Below are 20,882 nucleotides of genomic sequence, written 5' to 3' on the forward strand. Positions count from 1 at the left end.
AGAGGTCGACCTCTGACCCCACACTAACACCGACTGCGACCGACCGGAGAGGTAGGAGGAGAACCACTGAAGGACAGTGCCCCTCACTCCCAACCCCTCCAGCCGGCGCAGAAGGATACCATGGTCGATGGTATCGAAAGCCGCTGAGAGGTCAAGGAGCACCAGGACAGAGGACAAGCCCCTGTCCCGGGCCCGCCAGAAATCATCCATCAACGTGACCAAAGCAGTTTCCGTGCTGTAGCCGGGCCTGAATCCAGACTGCTGAGGACCTAGATAATCGGCTTCTTCCAAGGACCGCTGGAGTTGGAGTGCCACCACCTTCTCAACAACCTTCCCCATAAAGGGAAGGTTGGAGACTGGACGGTAGTTATTAAGCACGGCTGGGTCCAGGGAAGGTTTCTTGAGGAGGGGGCGCACAGGTGCCTCCTTATAAAGGGCCGGAAAGGACCCCCTCCCCAAGGAGGCGTTGACAATCTCCTGGGCCCAGCTCCGTGTCACCTCTCGACCGGCCGAAACCAACCAAGAGGGACACGGATCCAGTGAACAGGTGGCGGAACTCACAGCTCCAATGGCCTTGTCCACTTCATCAAGTGTCACCAAGTCAAACTCCTCCCAGACAGATGGACAAAGACGTTTAGCCCCAGTCACCTCGACTGACTCGTTGTCAGTCGACTCTGTTTTACAATTGGAGTCGAGGTCCGCCCGGATCCGAGCGATTTTATCAGCGAAAAACGTGTTAAAGTCCTCGGCACTACTCTGTAAGGGCTCCCCAACTCCCCCCTGATTAAGAAGGGAGCGGGTTACCCTAAACAGAGCGGCCGGGCGGGATTCCGCTGATGCAATCAAGGCGGCATGATACGCGCATCTTGCCGCCTTGAGCGCCACTTTGTAAGTCTTAACATGTGCTCTTACAAGTGTTCGATCGGATTCGGACTTACTCTTCCTCCATCGCTTCTCTAGACGTCTCTTCTGGCGCTTCAACTCCCGGAGCTCCTCGTTGAACCATGGAGCTCTACGGGGTCTAGCGCCACGGAGAGGTCGCAGTGGCGCAATTCGGTCAAGGGCCTCCGCTGCAGCCTTGTTCCAGGCCTCAGCCAGAGACTCTGCCGAACTGTGGACGAGTGTATCTGGAAGAACCCCAAGCGCCTTCTGAAAACCATCTGGATCCATCAGGCGTCTGGGGCGGAACATCTTAATTGGTTCCGCCTCCCTGCGGGGGAGGATTGGAGCCAGGAAGTCGAGCCGCAGTAGAAAATGGTCTGACCATGACAAAGGCAACACTTCTAAGCCCCTTAGTCTCAGACCATTACTCAGTTGCTCAGAGAGGAATACCATGTCGGGTGAGTGCCCCCCCTCATGAGTCGGACCCTGAACTACTTGGGTCAGGTCCATGGCTGTCATGGTGTCCATGAACTCCTGTGCCAGTCCAGAGGATTCGCCGAGTGACGGCAGGTTGAGGTCCCCCAAGACAATAAGTCTAGGGAACCCCACCGCCAGCCCGGCTACCTCCTCGAGCAGCACAGGCAGGGCTTGTGCCACGCAGCTGGGAGGCAGGTACGTGAGAAACAAGCCCACCTGAACCCCTAAATCCAACTTCACCAGGAGGGACTCGCAACCCGCAATCTCCGGAGCAACGAGTCGACGCAGGCAAAGGCTCTCCCTGGCTATAATAGCCACTCCTCCCCCCCTTCCCCGGGGTCGAGGTTGGTGCCATATCTGAAACCTGGCTGGGCAAATTTCAGAGAGAGGAACTCCTCCCTCTGGGCCCAGCCAGGTTTCAGTTACACATGCCAGGTCGGCCTCCTCATCCAGGATCAAATCCCGGATGAGGAGAGCTTTATTTACCACCGACCTGGCATTAAGCAGCAGCAACCTGAGCCCAGGGCCAGACTTACACTCATCACCAGTATTCTGGGTTGAGCTCACGGAGCCGGAACAAGGGATCGTTATTAAGCAACGATCCCTCCTTCCCCTGGAACGGCTAGCTCCGTGGCTCCCGCCATATCTGCCTCTCCCCAGCAGCACTGAGATATCCTGACCCTCTGTCACCCCAGAGATAGCTGCCCCTCCCCCTCCTGCCTCTCCAGCGCCAGGTTGGCCAAGTGTATTATTTACATCACTCCCATTCATCTCACCCATACTATGACCCCACCCATCCCATCCGTCCCATCCATACCAATCGTTTGCTCCATACACCCTATGCCCACCCCAGTTATCCATCACTAAACCCCCCCCCAATAATTTAGTTAAAATATGAATCAATTTATAATTAAAATACTGAAGGTTAAAATACTAATAAAAAGAAATAAATACAAATAGAAAATATAGACTATATAAAATATAGGTAATAATGTAGCAATTCAGTTGATTAAAGTGAACCCAGTCAGCAACAAATAACAACAGCACCAAGGTCTCAGATGGTAAAGTCACAATTTGCTCAGAGTCAAGAGTCATTCTATATCTCCCCCACTCCTCAGAGAAGGGGCGGTAGAATGTCCTTATCCCGAGTATGCTGGTTATTAAATTAATTTCCCTGTCTCTCAGACTCCTTAGTGTCAATGATTTCAGATCTTCCTTCTCTCTTGTCCCATCCACTCTTACAGTGCCTCCAGACCGCACTGGTCGGCCCTCCGTTGATTCCCAGTAGTTTTGCAGCAGAGTCTCATTTCTATAGATCTCATAAATTAACATGTCCAGTCTGTTGTATTCCCAGCAATAGCCAAAATGGCATTCCAGACCTCCATGCAGCCCCAGTATGCTCCTTTGATGGTCATAATGGTACTCTCCTCCTTGGTCTCTTTGTTTTCCCATAGCCCTCTAGCCCTCTGTCTCCTCTCTCTCCTCCTCCTGCAGCTCCCCACCTGGCTGATCTTTTGACGCCAAACACCCCCACCATTCGGTGTTCCCGCGTCTCAGGATCGTTTAGTGTGTCTGGTGGGTCTGGCTGTTTCAATTTGGCTGGCTCGATAGCTCAGCTCAGCATCTCAGTCTCTGAAGCTCTCAGTCTCTGAAGCTCGTAACTCAGTGAGGAAAAGAGAGAAAGGGCTGCAGATAGTTTTGATCTAATTGGCGGCCACCATTTTCCGCGCCCCAGCTGATTCCTCCGCAAATTCCGGCGATGACAGTCTATTTTTTAAAAAAATATTTTTTATTGTTTTCAAAAAGGACAGACAAAAACATACAACATTTAACATTTAAGGAGCTACCATTGCTCCGCTTATCATAGAAGTCTAACTAATACAGAATATTAAAAAAAACCTCTAACTGTTTCCAGATCTTAGCAGAAATACCACACTTGCAAAATACATTGTCATTAAATTTAATTCTATATATTTTTTTTAATTAAAATTATTGGACAGTCTAAAGCAGACGCTGCGGAGCCGGGGGCAACGGGATCTTCCTAGGCAAGGCACAGGCTGGGCACAGGGTTCCTTCTGAAGCTCTAAGCCCCCCTATCCTCGACAAAGTCGCTGCGGCCAGGATGTTGCAAAATAAACGCCGCGGAGCAGGGAGGGGGTAACGGAAACGCCGCGGAGCAGGAGGGCAACAAGGACCCCCTGAGCTGGGATGAGCCGACTCCTTTTGGGATTTCAAGTTCTCCTCTGTCCTCCCAAAATAGGTAGTGGTAAGCAGAGGCAGGAAGCAGTACGTTGTAGGCAGTGAACAACACGCTGCAGCGCCGGTGCAAAAACAAGCAACTCAGCGCTGTTTTGTGGTCGCCATATTTCGGAGCCCAGCTAGCCAGACCACAGACTCTGGGAGCAAGGAATATAGCACGGGGCAGCAAAAAGAGGGTCCTCTTGGAAAGCGGGTGCTCACCTTCTAGGTCTGTGAGACTAGGTCGTGATTAAATTGCTTTTATCTCCTATATTTTGATGTTAACCACCGTAGTCCGACGGAGCAGCGTATCCCCACCTCCTCTGCCTCCAACCGGAACCGGATCCGAGTAGTCTGTACAATTACCCTTAAGCAGTCGTTAAGTACTTAGCTAGCATCTGTGAAGAAACTTCACACCCCTTCTTCTTCCAACGAAGTGACACACACACACACACACACACACACACACACACACACGTTGCTCTGCTTTGTTTTCCAAGGCGTGAAAAAGCAACAAAGTCCAGAAGACACAGGATTCCTAACGAACTCCGATCAGATATTCTTCCACAATGGCCAAACCCACATGCTGCTATTTATAGCAGCAGTCCTAATTACTGGAGCCCCACCCAAACACAGGTGGCCTCCCTTATTTCCTGTAATATGTTCTTACTTGGTCTCTTCTACGCATAATTCTGTGCTTGCGTGGGTCCAAAACGTCTTCATCCGAATCAATGGAAGATAAGGGAGATTGACTGCCTTGGTTGTGTGCCAAGCCCCCCTCTGCCGAGTCACTCCCACCTTCTTCTTCGTCCGAGGAAACTAAACTCTGAACTGATTCTGTCGGCAATAACACAGGCCTGTGACATGTTGAATTTTCCCCTGCATCCACCTCCCCATTCCCTGGGGCAGGAGCTGGGCCAGAGCCAACCACAACATATATAAAGAAGCAAAACATTCACTCCAAGGATGGCAAGGTTTGGCAAACTACCAGAAAGCATTTTTGCTTGCATGGTGCCATGAACATCCATTGGCCGTCTTATATGGTAAGTATAAAAAGATACCATTATCTGAAAAACTTTACTCCTGTAGCTCAGGAGAGTTGGGCACCTACTCCTTTGATGGTCTTTTTATAGAGATATTTGAAAACAATAGATCCTCCCAATAATCAATAGGTATACTGGCCATTCTGACATGGCTTATCTCCAGTGGTTGCTTAAGGATGAACAGACTGTGACTACCGTGCAAGTGGCTAAATTGTGCACAGCAGCATTGGGGATTCATTGGAAATGTGATTAATCCACCATAGCTATTTTACACAGCTAAATGTGGCAAACCTTATTGCATTACTGTTTCTTTGCATTTTAGTATTTAATGACTTACGGGCCTCACAGTTTATAGATCGTTACAGTAATATGTAGTAATGTGCCAAATTGTGATTTTAATATAGATTTTATCTGTTATTTATTATTTTATTCTAGAATTTTTAACTGGATATTCATTGAGTTTTTTTATTTGTTTTGGATTCTGGTCTTTGACTGTAATAAATTTGATTTGAAGCAGTGTTTAAAATATACCTGAATAACTAGTACTTCTGTGAAGACAGGGGTATTAAGGATTTGGGACAAAGATTTTATTTATTTATTTATTAGTTGGACTTGTATGCCGCCCCTCTCCGAAGACTCGGGGCGGCTCACAACAAGTAAAACAGTCACAACAATCCAATTAATTAAAATATATAAAAGATGTGCAGAGCAATTTCCCCCCCAAATACTGTATAGGGATGCATGAATGGTGTGGTGGTATAGTATTTAAGACACTCGCTTCCCACTCAGAATGTTGAGAGTTTAATCCTAGATAGCAGCAAATGTTTCTCTCCCAGGACACAAAGAAAAAAATTCTGCTGTGAACCCCATGTAGGTGTTAAGAAGGATGTCCGGTCAGTAAATGCTCAGCTCCAGTCTAGGACTATAGAGTCATAAAAAGGGAGGGTACTGTATATGATTGCATATATGTAGTGAACAAAAAAGCTCTACAGAGAATTATTAAAACTGCCCAGAACATCATTGGCTTCCAGCTACCCACCCTGGATGACATCTTCACATCTCGCTGTTCTAGGAAGGTGCATACCATTCTCAAAGACTCTTCTCATCCTGCTTACAATCTCTTTGAACTGTTGCCTTCTGGCAGAAGATACAGAACAACTAGAACTCGGACCACACATTTCCTGAATATTTTTTATCCCAGAACTATATTCGCACTTAACAACGAACTAAAGGGTCACCATTAGTGAACCGTTGGACAATATTACTCGGTTTATCATGTAGATGGTTGAGTGGTTCAGGGTGGGGAATTTGTAGTGGGTGGGACATTTTATTCTATTTTTTATTCTATTTTTAAATTTACCATTCTGATTCTATGTATGGTGGGACTGGTCTCTGGGTGTCACACGACTTTCGTTGCCAACGACAATTCGTTGTTTTGACAATGACAATAAATTTATTATTATTATTATTATTATTATTATTATTATTATTATTATGTTGTTGTTGTTGTTTTGAATGTCTATAAGGATCACAAGTACTGCTTTCAAATTAGTATGACTAGGAAGCTTTGCATTAAGGTAGTAAGCTCGTGTATTTCATAGTAATGTTGCTCTTTTGCCTTATCCAAGTTATCATCTATGAGTTCTAAAAGATTTTCAAAGCTAATTCTCTGTATGCTCTCAAATGTCTTGCAATTACCCGGAGGATCAGAACCATGCATGTAATGGGTCTTGCCATAAAGCACAGAACAATTCATTGATTATGAGCCATCAAGACAGTCTTCATTTGTGGCCTCTTTTAGGATACAGATAGACCTTTTCCAGGATGCTCTGAGCCTTCAGGTTTTCTAACAGTGCACCAGCAGTGGGTTGTTTCTGGTTCAGCCCGGTTCTCAGAACCGGTAGTGGTGGTGGTGGGAAGTTCTGCCCACCCGCCCAGGACCCTTCTGTACGCATGCAGAAGTAGCGCATGCGAGCGGAAAGTTTGGAGTAGTTCAGAGAACGGGCAAATACCACCTCTGGCTGGCCCCAGAGTGGGGTGGGAATGGAGATTTTGCAGTATTCTTCCCCTGCCATGCCCACCACAGAACCAGTAGGGAAAAACTTAGAATTTTTTGGCTGCAGAGGGACCGCCAGCCAGTCCATTGATATTTCCAGCCCCACAAGCCAGATTTCACCACCCTGTGGGCCGCATTTGGCCCGTAAGCCTTTAGTTCGATACCTCTGACTTTATATGGCCTATAAGCATGAATATATCTGCATGTTCTTTTTCTGTCAGACTCCTTATTCTAACCAAGTTTGTCATGGATCTTCCATTACCCACAAGATCATATGCTGCAACGTCCTACCAGTCAATGACTACTTCAGCTTCAACCACAACAACACAAGAGCACGCAACAGATTCAAACTTAATATTAACCGCTCCAAACTTGACTGTAAAAAATATGACTTTAACAATCGAGTTGTCGAAGCATGGAACTCATTACCGGGCTCAATAGTGTCAACCCCTAATCCCCAACATTTCTCCCTTAATCTATCCACGATTGACCTCTCCAAGTTCCCAAGAGGCCAGTAAGGGGCGTACATAAGTGCACTAGTGTGCCTTTCATCCCCTGTCCAATTGTCTTTCCTTTATCTCATATATCATATATATTTTCTTCCTTTCATATATCTTCTCCTCTATTTTTACATATTATCTTTATATATATTACTTCATGTCTATTCTCTTCCATATGTATTGTGTATAGGACAAGAGAATAAATAAATAAAAATAAATAAAATAAAAAATAAATAAACCCAAGTCAAGTAACAGGCATTCCTAATGTTGAAGGTGATAGATAGATAAATTAAAGGTACCGTAGTTATTGCTTCCTGAGAGCAGAGAGAGAGGAATTTCACCTAGTAGGATATGTGATTATGGTATGTCCCCTACCCCCAAGTTCTCTGTAGCTATGAACCACTCCATCATGGGCTGTGGGCAGGGATACCACTTTATGTGTTGAATACACAAATGACCAATGAGAGGACGCTTGTAGATAAGCAGTCTAGAGCAGTGATGGCGAACCTATGGCACGGGTGTAACAGGTGGCACGCAGAGCCATATCTGCCGGCACATGAGCTGTTGCCCTAGCTCAGCTCCAGCACATATGTGTGCCCCAGCCAGCTGATTTTTGGCTCACATGGATCTGGGAGGGCATTTTTGGCTCTGGGAGGGCGTTTTTGGCTCTGGGAGGGCGTTTTTGGCTTCTGGAGGGCCTCCGGGGGGATGGGGGAGGGTGTTTTTACCTACCAGGCCCACCGGAAGTTGAGAGTCGGACTGTTTCTGGCCTCCAGAGGGCCCATGGGTGGGCAGGGGAGGCAATTTTCACCCTCCCCGGGCATTGAATTATGGTGTGGGCACTCATGCAGGCGCGATAGTGTGTGTGCACATACTTTCGGAACCTGAGGGGAAAAAAGGTTCGTCATCACTGGTCTAGACTCTAGAGTATGACGAATTCTAGTGACCTAAGACACTAGTGTCCTTCAATTTTGAACAAAGAAAGGATCATTATCTCATATCAACAGTATATACAGTATATGTAAGTACAGTATATACATATGTGTTGTGGTTAGCTCTGGCCCTGCTCCTGCCCCAAGGACGTGGATGTGGGGGAGACATCCACATGCTGCAGGCCTGTTTGCCCCCGGTGGAATCTGCTGATGAAGGCTCCTCTGACCAAGAAGACATGAGTGACAGGGAGGAGGAGAGTGGGGCAGACAGCTCAGAAGGAGATCAATTATGTAGCTCCTCCTTGGATTCAGAACAAGAGTTAATGATACAGCCACACATGCGGAGAGCGATGCATAGGCAACAACAACGGAGAGATTATTATCAAAGAAAATGAGGCCACCTGTGGTTGGGTGGGGCTGTGGTAATTAGTGAGGCTGCTATAAAGAGCAGCGTGTGGGTTTGGCCATTGTGGACGATTATCTGATCATTGTGTTTCGTGACTGCTTTACTGACTTTGACTTTTTGTGTGCTGATTTTTCCCCACTTTAAAACTAAACCAGAGCAAAGTGTGTTTCACTTTGTGAAAGAAGAAGGACTGTGAATTGCCTCACAGCTGCAAGCTAAGTATCACAGAACTGATAAGGGACTTGTACAAATTACCCGTTTGTTTGGAGACGAGTGCTCTTTGCTATACCAAAAGAGGGCTTGGTTTAATTATAAAGAACATTGTTTTGAATTTTCAAACGTGTGTGTGTCTGAAATTTGTACCTCTGAATTTTTGGGAGGATTCTACCAGAGAGCCCGACAGAACACAGTATGTAAGTACAGTATATAAATATGTAAAATAAAATATGTGGGGTTCCCTTTTTCTTTCATCCTTCAAGCAATTCATAAAATTATATTGCCAAAAGATCACTTTTTTGTCAGAAAACGAAAGACTAGACACTTTAACCCTTCAATAGACTTGGCATGTGCATGGGCGCACCATGACACATCCCGATAAAGAAAGAGAACAAAAAACAGAAGCAGAAAATCCAGTATGTGAGATTACTATAACAGACCTACTGAGTCAAGCCTCAATCCACATAAAACTATTTGAAAAATTGGCTCCCTGCCACCAAAAATTACTTCACTCCTGACATAGTTTGTAGATTCTTCTTTTCTAATCAATCAATCAATCAGTCAATCAGTCAATCAACACTTAGAAACATAGAAACATAGAAGATTGATGGCAGAAAAAGACCTCATGGTCCATCTAGTCTGCCCTTATACTTTTTCCTGTATTTTATCTTAGGAGGGATATATGTTTATCCCAGGCATGTTTAAATTCAGTTACTGTGGATTTACCAACCACGTCTGCTGGAAGTTTGTTCCAAGCATCCACTACTCTTTCAGTACAATAATATTTTCTCACATTGCTTCTGATCTTCTCCCCAACTAACCTCAGATTGTGCCCCCTTGTTCTTGTGTTCACTTTCCTATTAAAAACACTTCCCTCCTGAACCTTATTTAACCCTTTAACACACTGTATTTAAATGTTTCAATTGTGTCCCCCCTTCTTAACAAACTGTTCTGAGTCGAAAAAATAGTCACACCGTTCTAATTGAGTAGAATAGGAAAAGAAAGAGCAGAGATTCATTTGTTCAGTTTTAGCTGGTAGAACGGAAAGGCAGTAGTGGTACTTACAAACACTTCAATGGTGATGGGGACAGTGCTGTTGAGGGCTGGGATGCCTGCATCCTTGGCCATTACAATCAAGTAAATGACACCATTGGCAACTTGTTCATAATCCAGAGGGCGGATGACACTTATCACTGAAAACGCAAGAAAGCAGTGTGGGAAATTACAGCACTAAGCACAAGACAAGGAGGAAATCAGAACAATATGCTGCACACTCACCTCCATAACCTTCAGACAAGGAAATGTCAAAGTAACTTTTGAATGCAGAAGCATACACGATACTATAAGCAATCTGGTTGTTTGGAGAGGAATCTTCATCCGAAGCCTAGATTAAATCAGAAGGAATATACATTGAAACGTTTTTCTCGACAATGAAAACCATTTGGGACACTTTGGGTCAATTGCTCTCTCTCTCACCACAACCCAACTACCATGGGAAAAATTAGGAGCATTAGGTATGCACGACACCTTACATTGACCACAGGTGAAAAAGCAGGATAGAAATTAAATAAAACTTTTTAAAAAATCCAGGAGGAGTTCAAATGAGACATAAAAAGTAGGACAATTTGATGACATCCAAAGTGCTTTGAAGCACCTGGAGGCATAAAGCCGTGCATACCTCTAAGACGAAGAGCAGGCTGATGTGGTATTTCCTTTTCCCATAATATCAAAACACATCTGCAAAAGTTATTGTAGTTCCAAAAACCTAAGTCATATATTCCTAAATCAGATCCATGATGTTTGCGTGTGTCTCTCTCTCTATGTGTGTTTAAAATATAAGACAGTGACCATGAATACATGTCTAAAGCTCCAGCTTTTTTAAAAAATCTGTTGCCTAAGCCAGTGTTTCCCAACCTTGGCAACTTGAAGATATTTGGACTTCAACTCCCAGAATTCCCCAGCCAGCAAATGCTGGCTGGGGAATTCTGGGAGTTGAAGTCCAGATATCTTCAAGTTGCCAAGGTTGGGAAACACTGGCCTAAGCAATAGCAATAACAATTAGACTTATATACTGATTTACAGTGCTTTACACAAAATGAAGAGTCAAAATGTTGAGGCCAATATGCTTACTCTGTAAACTGCCTAGAGAGGGTTCTAAACAGGGGTGAAATGCTCCCAGTTCACTCGAGCCTGTCAGTCATTTGCTCGTACCTGTCAGTCATCGGAAGCCGATCACAAAGGGAGCGAGAGGCTCCACCCATCTGCCTAGACGCTGCCATTTGCATTCTTTTACCCTCTGTGCATGCGCAAAGTGTTCCGCACATGCGCAGAGGGCAAAAGAACCCAAATGGCGGCATCCGGGTGGCATCCGGGCAGGTGGAGCCTCTCGCTCCCTTCATGACTGGTTCTTCGACGACTGACAGGCATGAGCAAACCGGGAGAATTTCATGCCTATTTAAAGCCCTCTCTAAGTGGTTACAAAGTCAGCATACTGGGTCCTCATCTGGGTCCTCATTTTACCCACCTCGGAAGGATGGAAGGCTGAGTCAACCATCTAAAGAAGTGAAAAGAGCCTTGCAAATCAGGCAACATGAAATACGCCGAAAACCTGGCTCTTCTCCCAGATTCTGGAGTAGAGTAAGTTCCTGTATCGTGCTTGGAATTTGTGTCCAGACATGGATAGCCTCTCTGCGTATTATGGATTTTTATTTATTTAATGTAAGCTTCCCAGTCATTCTGAAGTCAGGCTGACTAACATTTAATAAATAATTGTAATAATAACAACAACATGCCTAATCCCATTTCATTCTCAGTTTTCCATTTTAAGATACTTTTTTTGAAAACACTGTTTCTGGAGGCTATTATTATTATTATTATTATTATTATTATTATTATTATTATTATTTATTAGATTTGTATGCCGCCCCTCTCCGAAGACAACAGTAATAAAAACAATATAGCAGTGGAACAAATCTAATATTAAAAAACATGTAAAACCCTATCATTATTTTTAAAAAACCAAACAGCACATTCATACCACACATAAAACAGAGTATAAAAAAGCCTGGGGGAAAGGTGTCTCAACTCTCCCATGCCTGGCGGTATAAGTGCGTCTTGAGTAGTTTACGAAAGACAGGGAGGGTGGGAGCAGTTCTAATCTCTGGGGGGAGTTGGTTCCAGAGGGCTGGGGTCACCACAGAGAAAGCTCTTCTCCTGGGGCCCACCAAACGACATTGTTTAGTCGATGGGACCTGGAGAAGGCCAACTCTGTGGGACCTTATCGGTTGCTGGGATTCATGCGGTAGCAGGCGGTTCCGGAGGTACTCTCTGCCATGCTAACACCTCATTTAATACTCTTTTACACAGATTTTTCTTTAAAATGGAAAATTCTTCTGGAGAATTAATTTGGTGAGCACAAGGGATTGTTCCACAAGCACATACAGCAGCGGTGTCAAACTGGATTTCTCCAAGGGCTGGATCAGCATTCTAGTTCTCCTCTGCGGGATGGATGCCTCCTGCAACACCTTGCTGGCCAAAATAGGGCACGGCAAGTATGTATGCCCCTCATGTTGTTTTGGCTGGCAGAGTGCTGCAGGCCTCACAGGTCAAAAACAGAGCATGGGGGCTCTATGTACACCCCTCGTGCCCCATTTTGACTGCCAGAGGCACCACAGGCTGGTCCTTTGCTATTTTCAGGCTGGTCCCGTGGGCTAGATTTAAACACCCTGTGGGCCAGATCCTGCCTGTGGGCCTTGAGTTTGACACCCCTGACATACAGGGTCACAAGCACCAGACTGGGGATGTCAGTTCAAGTGGAATGTATTTTAATTATTTAACAGTGATTTCCACACACTTTTTTCAATGAATTTATTTATGTCACAAATGGCTTTTAAGTTACACAGATACTCAATTCCTTCTTCGTCAGCTCAACCTAAGAAAAACATATATCTGGAGTTTCTTACCCTCACGCGAACTACTTGAGTGACCGATGGCTCATTTTCCCTCAGAGCTCCTAAATAGGAATCTTTCTGGAAGGTGGGTACATTGTCGTTGACATCCAAGACATTGATCCGGACCCTTCCGGTGGTCTCTTCTCCACCCCCATCTCTGGCGATGACAGTGAGTGTATAGCGCTGGGTTGTCTCAAAGTCCAGGCGGGCAACCAGTGTGATGATGCCAGAATCCTTGTCTAAGGAGAACCTGGAGCCCAAAACAGCAAGCAATGCATTGGAAAAATAGACTTCAGTAAATAATTCATTTAACAGAATAACAGAGTTGGAAGAGATCTTGGAGGTCTTCTAATCTAACCCCATGTTCAAGCAGGAGACCCCAACATACCGTATTTTTCGCTCCATAAGACGCAGTTTTTTTCCTCCCAAAGTAGGATGAAAAATCAGCGGCGTCTTATGGAGCGAAGCTGCAGGCAGGGAGGGGGGGAGGCGCTGGAGCAGAGGGGGGGCGGCGATATACTCACCAAAAGTGTCCCGCCTCTGTCGGCGCCTCTCCTCTTCCCAACCCTGAAGAGAGCCACGCCTTTCGGCCTCCGTCAGTGCTCGGCCGGGGGACGCCTCCACCGCGCAGGTTTAGGAGGCGGAGCGGCACCAGAGGAGCGTTGGCGGTTCCGAGCCTTTGGGAAGGCTACGGGAATCGCTTCAGGAGGCGGGGAGGTCTCAAAGCACCGTTCACCGTGTCTTCGCCTCCGCGTGCTGCCTCTGCCCGGCCGAAAACAAAACGGCTCCAAAAGTCGGCCGGGCTCCCGGGAGGCGGTGCGCGACTGTTTCCTCTTCGCTGCAGAGCCACACGGAGGCGAAGACACGGTGCCCGGCCACGCTCCGCCTCCCGGGAGCCCAGCCGATTTTTGGAGCCGTTTTGTTTTCAGCTGGGCTCCCGGGAGGCGGAGCGTGGCCGGGCACCGTGTCTTCGCCTCCGTGTGGCTCTGCAGCGAAGAGGAAACAGTCGCGCACCACCTCCCGGGAGCCCGGCCGACTTTTGGAGCCGTTTTGTTTTCGGCCGGGCGGAGGCAGCGCGCGGAGGCGAAGACACGGTACCCGGCCACGCTCCGCCTCCCGGGAGCCCAGCTGAAAACAAAACGGCTCCAAAAATCGGCTGGGCTCCCGGGAGGCGGTGCGCGACTGTTTCCTCTTCGCTGCAGAGCTGTCGGGAAGAGGCGAAGACAACGGCGCCCTCCACTCTCTCTCCCTCTCTCTCTCTCTCTCTCTTTTTCTCTCTGTTGCCGGCATGGTGAATGAGAGAGAAAGAGAGAGAGAAAGAAAGGAGGGGAGAAAGAATGAGAAAGAAAGCGAGAAAGTAAGCAAGAGAGAAAGACAGGGAAAGAAAGCAAGAGAAAGAGAAAGAGGGGGGAAGAAGGGGGAGGGAAAGACATAGAGGGAGGGAAGGAGGGAGAGAGAAAGAACAAAAAACAGGGAGGAAGGAAGAGAGAAAGGAAGAGGGATGGAGAGAGAGGGAATGAAAGATGAAGGAAGGGAGAGAGAAAGGGGGAGGGAGAGATAGAAAGGAGGGAGAAGGGGGTAGTTAGGGAGAGGGAAAAGGAAGGGCTTGGAGAAAGGCAGGGGGAAAGAAAGATAGAAAGGAAAGAGGGAAGGAGAGATAGAAAGGAAAAAGGGAGGGAGGAAAGAGGGAGGGAGAGATAGAAAGGAAAGAGGGAGGGAGAGATAGAAAGAAAAGAGGGAGGGAGAGATAGAAAGGAAAGTGGGAGGGAGGAAAGAGGGAGGAAGACATAGAAAGGATAGAATTATGGATGCAAGAACTTGCTCATGTGTGATAGCTACTTTTTGGCTCAAAATATTTTTGTTCTATTTTCCTCCTCTAAAATCTAGGTGCGTCTTATCAGCAGGTGCGTCTTATAGAGCGAAAAATACGGTGCATTTCATACAAATGGCTGCTGAACCCTTCTTAAAAACCTCCAGTAATGGAGCACCCACAACTTCTCAAGGCAAGTTGTTCCACTAATTAATTGTTCTAACAATTAATTAGTGGAACAACTAATTGTTCTAACAATTAATTAGTGGAACAACTGTTCTAGATTGCTTCTTTCTTTCATTAGTTTTCATCCACTGTTTTTTGTCCTGCCTTCAGGTGCTTTAGAGAATAGCCTGACTCCCTCTTCTTTGTGGCAACCCCTGAGATTTTTATTTTATTTTATTTTATTTTATTTTATTTTATTTTATTTTATTTTATTATTTTATTTTATTTTATTATTCATTCATTCATTCATTCATTCAATTTTTATGCCGCCCTTCTCCTTAGACTCAGGGCGGCTTACATCATGTTAGCAATAGCACTTTTTAATAGAGCCAGCCTATTGCCCCCACAATCCGGGTCCTCATTTTACCCACCTCGGAAGGATGGCAGGCTGAATCAACCTTGAGCCCATGATGAGATTTGAACCGCTGACCTTCAGATCTACAGTCAGCTTCAGTGGCCTGCAGTACAGCACTCTACCTGCGGTGCCATCCTGGCTCTTTGGAACACTGCTATCATGTCTCCCCTAGTCCTTCTTTTCATTAAACTAGGCATACCCAATTCTTGTAACCACCCATCATATATTTTAGCCTTTATTCCCCTAATCATCTTCGTTGCTCTTCTCTGAACTCTTTCCAGACTCTTAATATCTGGATGGGAGAAATGAATTTTGAGTTGAAAAAAATATCCAGTAAAGAGAGAGTTAAATGCTAGTCTCACAGCTACGATCATTTCTCTCTCTGGAATACATATTGGGAATTCATTACACACGCTTGAAAGTAATGCAATACATGTAATACATAGTTTGCTTGAATGTAATACATAGTTTGCTCTTTAGCAGATGATAAAATCAATCCTCATATCGCTTTCAATGGAAGTTTGCAGAGGTATTTGTACAGTCAGAGAGACTGAACAGAAGAATTCTAGTACAGTTCATTTCAAACTGAACTCTCTGAAGAATAAAGTCTCAGCACATTGTTAGCTTCTCATTGCAAGATCATATCCAAATTATTTTGGTACATGATTTGATTTAATTTGATTTATTAGATTTGTATGCCGCCCCTCTCCGCAGACTCGGGGCGGCTCACAACAACAACAAAAACAATATATATTAACAAATCTAATAATTAAAAAATCTAAGATAACAATTACACATTTAAAATCTAAAAGCAAGAAATCCCAATATAACAAACATACATACAGTCATATCATGTACTAGAACTACATAGGCAGGGGGAGATGTCTTAGTTCCCCCACGCTTGACGACAGAGGTGGGTTTTAAGGAGTTTACGAAAGGAAAGGAGGGTGGGGGCAATTCTAATCTCTGGGGGGAGTTGGTTCCAGAGGGCCGGGGCCGCCACAGAGAAGGCTCTTCCCCTGGGCCCCGCCAAATGACATTGCTTTGTTGACGGGACCTGGAGAAGGCCAACTCTGTGGGACCTAACTGGTCGCTGGGATTCGTGCGGCAGAAGGCGGTCCCGGAGATATTCTGGTCCGATGCCATGAAGGGCTTTATAGGTCATAACCAACACTTTGAATTGTGACCGGAAACTGATCAGCAACCAATGCAGATTGCGGAGTGTTGGTGTTACATGGGCATTTTTGGGAAAGCCCATGATTGCTCTCACAGCTGCATTTTGCACGGGTAGATATATTAATCTGCTGGATTATTTTATAGGATCTGGGATGACATGATTTTCTGTTTCAATTTTAGAAAACCCAAGGCTCTATTTAGCAACTGGCTTTCTGTTTGCTGGCTTTCTGTACCAAATCTTAAGATCAGCAACTTCAATCATGTATGTTCTTATCCCAGGCCAGTTAGGGTGCAAGATGGACCAACCAGACTTGGCAGTATAATTCATAATTGATTTTCTGAATTAAAAATGCTGCTCCATGATTAATTAATGCAAGAAGTAAAAGTGTGACTGAATTATAGATAAATCCTGCAAACTGACATGAATTCATTCTACAGCAGGGGTTAGTTCCTCCCAGTTCAGACCAGCTCGCCCAAACCAGTAGTCAATTGCTGTTGATGCCATGATGGAATCACAGAGCTGGTTCGGTCAGTGTCAGTCTGTGGGTGCCGCCATCTTTTGGGGGGGTAATTTTCCCCCAATTTGTTTTACTGTTTGGACTTTTTTCTTCTTCTGCTGCTTGAAAAAGGGGCCTCCTGCCTGCCTGCCCACCTGCCCCCGGGTTTAAACTTATCTTTATTTGTTCACTTGAAGCAGAGTTGATCAACTCCTCAGCTGTGTTTTAGGTTGATTATAGCTACTGAGATGCACAGAAGCAGAATTGCATGAAGAAATGCTTGCGGGGAGAATATCGTAATGCGAATATTGTGGTGAAGGTAAGTGGAACCCTCCCCTGCGCTAGAGCCTATAAGCAGAGGGTGCCTCTTTCCTATGCCCATTTAATTTGTCAACAACCACTCTGTTTGATCAATTATGAGCAGTGAAGTAGATAATGTTGGCAGTTCAAGCTAGCAGGCCGCCCAGAAATAATTTGGAGCATGTGAGAACAGCATGACACACATGTACAGTGGTACCTCTAAGATACTAAGATAATAAGGTCCTCCTAGAGAGGCCCCACGGAGGCTTCTCCCTACCTTTTCTGGCCCTGTTTCCTCCCAGGAGATTCCTAGAGAGGCCTCACGGAGACTTCTCCCTGCCTTTTCTGGCCCTGTTTCCTCCCAGGAGATTCCCAGAGAGGCCCCACGGAGGTTTCTCCTCGCCTTTTCCGGCCCTGTTTCCTCCCAGGAGATTCCTAGAGAGGCCCCACGGAGACTTCTCCCCACCTTTTCTGGCCCTGTTTCCTCCCAGGAGATTCCTAGAGAGGCCCCACGGAGGCTTCTCCCCGCCTTTTCCGGACCTGTTTCCTCCCAGGAGATTCCTAGAGAGGCCCCAGGGAGGCTTCTCCCCACCTTTTCCGGTCCTGTTTCCTCCCAGGAGATTCCTAGAGAGGCCCCACAGAGGCTTCTCCCCGCCTTTTCCGGCCCTGTTTCCTCCCAGGAGATTCCTAGAGAGGCCCCACGGAGGCTTCTCCCCGCCTTTTCCGGCCCTGTTTCCTCCCAGGAGATTCCTAGAGAGGCCCCGCGGAGGCTTCTCCCCGCCTTTTCCGGTTACAGTTTTGGAGGCTCGGATTTGTAAGTGGAAAATGGTCCTTGAGAAGAGGTAAAAAAAATATTGAACACCGAGTTCTTACCTAGAAAGGTTTGTTAGGAGTGGCGTTCTTAGGTAAAGGTACCACTGTATTGCTTAATATGGGCACATTCCTAACATTTCTGCATTCAACATATTAAAACCTTATGAAATCTCTCCAGATTTCAAAAAGTTGAAGAAGTTCTGGATTTCATATTTAATGGGCCTCCATCAAAGATAATGCTGATGTTGTATAATATTTACTCCTATTCCCTAGCATGATTTTTGTTATATACCTTTTCAGTGCTTATCCTTTTTTGCTTTGCTCTTTGCTAATTTATTGGTCAGGTGTGGAATTTAGAAACATAGAAACATAGAAGACTGACGGCAGAAAAAGACCTCATGGTCCATCTAGTCTGCCCTTATACTATTTCCTGTATTTTATCTTACAATGGATATATGTTTATCCCAGGCATGTTTAAATTCAGTTACTGTGGATTTACCAACCACGTCTGCTGGAAGTTTGTTCCAAGGATCTACTACTCTTTCAGTAAAATAATATTTTCTCATGTTGCCTTTGATCATTCCCCCAACTAACTTCAGATTGTGTCCCCTTGTTCTTGTGTTCACTTTCCTATTAAAAACACTTCCCTCCTGAACCTTATTTAACCCTTTAACATATTTAAATGTTTCGATCATGTCCCCCCTTTTCCTTCTGTCCTCCAGACTATACAGATTGAGTTCATTAAGTCTTTCCTGATACGTTTTATGCTTAAGACCTTCCACCATTCTCGTAGCCCGTCAATATCTTTTGTCAATATCTTTTTGTAGGTGAGGTCTCCAGAACTGAACACAGTACTCCAAATGTGGTCTCACCAGCGCTCTATATAAGGGGATCCTGCTTGTTATACCTCTAGCTATGCAGCCAAGCATCCTACTTGCTTTTCCTACCGCCCGACCACACTGCTCACCCATTTTGAGACTGTAATGTAAGATTTGTTCTTACATTATTAATCTTTTCTTTTCTTGATAGGAAAACAAAAAAACCCAAAACCCATGGAATTCCATGAATCTAAAATCAATTAATCAAATTGATACGATCCCTAACTTGTTATTTCAAGGATGCACCCATAAGGCAACAAACTGAATCTATACACATTCCTGATGGTCATGTTCTTATTTTCCTTTCCACATTTCTCAGCAATAAGGCCTTTTCCAAAGACCTGGGTCTTCATATACTGTGCCTGAATTAGGACTATTTGAGCCTGGCGTTTTATGCCTTGAATGAGAATCCTGGATTCTGATGTGTTTGATCATCCATTGATTTGTTTTCTTGGTCATCCATGGTATTCTTAGGGGTCTTCTCCAACACCAGGGTTCAGAGGCCTCAATATTCTTCCTATCCTACTTCTCTAAAATCCAACTTTCACTTCCATGCGTGCACTACCATGTGCTAGTCTATGGCATATTTTGTGGTTGCTTGATGCTTTACGGTCAATGGTTGATCACATAGGTTATTCACCACTTTACTATCTTTCAGGGTCAATTCTAATTAGCACCCTCATTTATTGACATGATTTTCAAGACATTGAAACCACAAACCTATCTCAACGAAACAATAACCAGAGCGCTGTGAGGATTGTGTTTCAATTTAACTGATATAAATTAAGCATTCTATTAAGGCTACAGCACACAGATCAAAGAATACCTGTAATAAGATACCTACCTGTCTGGATCATCACTGAAGTAATAGCTCACTTTTCCATAAGAGCCCACATCATTGTCTGTGGCCTAAAAATACAATAAACATGAACAAAGAAAGCAATGTAGATATTTATAATTCAGATCTCAAAAACAAATCCCAAGTTTTGTTGAATATTAAAGACTTCCTAGAACATATGCAAGATTGTTGATTCAAAATTTAGGAAGATTGGGCAGAATCCTGAATCCTATCAATGATAAAGTTGCTTTTATTTATTTATTTATTTATTTATTTATTTATTCATTCATTCATTCATTCATTCATTCATTCATTCATTCATTCATTCATTCATTCATTTATTAGATTTGTATGCCGCCCCTCTCCCTATTTAATGATGGATGCGGGCATCCCAGCTGAAAACTAGAAAATGAGGAATTCCATTAATCTAAATTGATTGATTGATTCATTAGGTGCTATCAAAATATACTAATTGGATAGTCTATTTCTAATTATGCTGACTCTAAATCCAGATTGAGTTGTATGTCTGTAAAAATTCTAAGATTTATTTTGATTTTTCTTCAGAGTCCTTGCTATTCTATATTTTTTCCATTTTCAGAGTTTACAGTGTGATGTCCACAACTACATCCTCTTTTTTTTTTATAATTTTATTTATTGATTTTTAACAATTTTAAAATCACACAACATAAAACAGTGCGTAGTGATATGTGAATTGTGCCCACCACCCCGACATACACACATTCCCCACCACCAAATTGGGGGTATTTCTTTTATAATCCACTTAACCCAAGAGCAATATATCTGTCTACATATTATAGAGTGATTCTAGTTTATTTCTTGTAGCTTGGTCTCGGATTCTACTCGTCATATATCGTCTTACCTTGTCCCACCGTCCCATCGTCCCATCAGCCGTCCCAAATCAGTTTCATTATCCAAATTTATCCTTTTTTCCATAATTTCAAATTGAATATGATCCACCATGTACCTATACCAATTTTGCATTGTCCATTTTGTCGCATCCTTCCAACCCAAAACTATTACTGCCTGAGCACTTTCTATTGCTGCTTTTTTTATTTCTCTAAATTCTCCCATCGCATTGCTTTTTACTAGTACTGCCATTTCCTTAGTGATTGTCCATTGTATATTTAACATTCCATTGATATCCTCTTTCACTTTTTGCCAAAATTCCTGCACTATCGGGCATTCCCAAAACATATGCATAAACACTCCTTTATCTTGACAACCATGCCAACAATTCCCCCTGACATTCTGCTGAAAATGTGCAAATTG

At 44.5% G+C, this 20,882-nt stretch overlaps 1 protein-coding gene across 1 annotated transcript in view; it reads right to left on the reverse strand.

Annotated features, from left to right (window-relative positions):
* Positions 1-20,882, reverse strand: part of CDH23 (cadherin related 23) — a 726,582-nt gene that overhangs the window by 288,223 nt on the left and 417,477 nt on the right. The window contains exons 13-16 of the mRNA XM_070753910.1: positions 19,599-19,663; positions 12,713-12,950; positions 10,029-10,134; positions 9,816-9,943 (exon numbers count right to left, since the gene is read on the reverse strand). Coding sequence (XP_070610011.1) covers positions 9,816-9,943; positions 10,029-10,134; positions 12,713-12,950; positions 19,599-19,663 — 537 coding nt within the window. The remainder of the gene's footprint in view (positions 1-9,815; positions 9,944-10,028; positions 10,135-12,712; positions 12,951-19,598; positions 19,664-20,882) is intronic.

This window comes from Erythrolamprus reginae, chromosome 5, assembly GCF_031021105.1.
Source record: "Erythrolamprus reginae isolate rEryReg1 chromosome 5, rEryReg1.hap1, whole genome shotgun sequence".
Taxonomy (NCBI): Eukaryota; Metazoa; Chordata; class Lepidosauria; order Squamata; family Dipsadidae; genus Erythrolamprus; species Erythrolamprus reginae.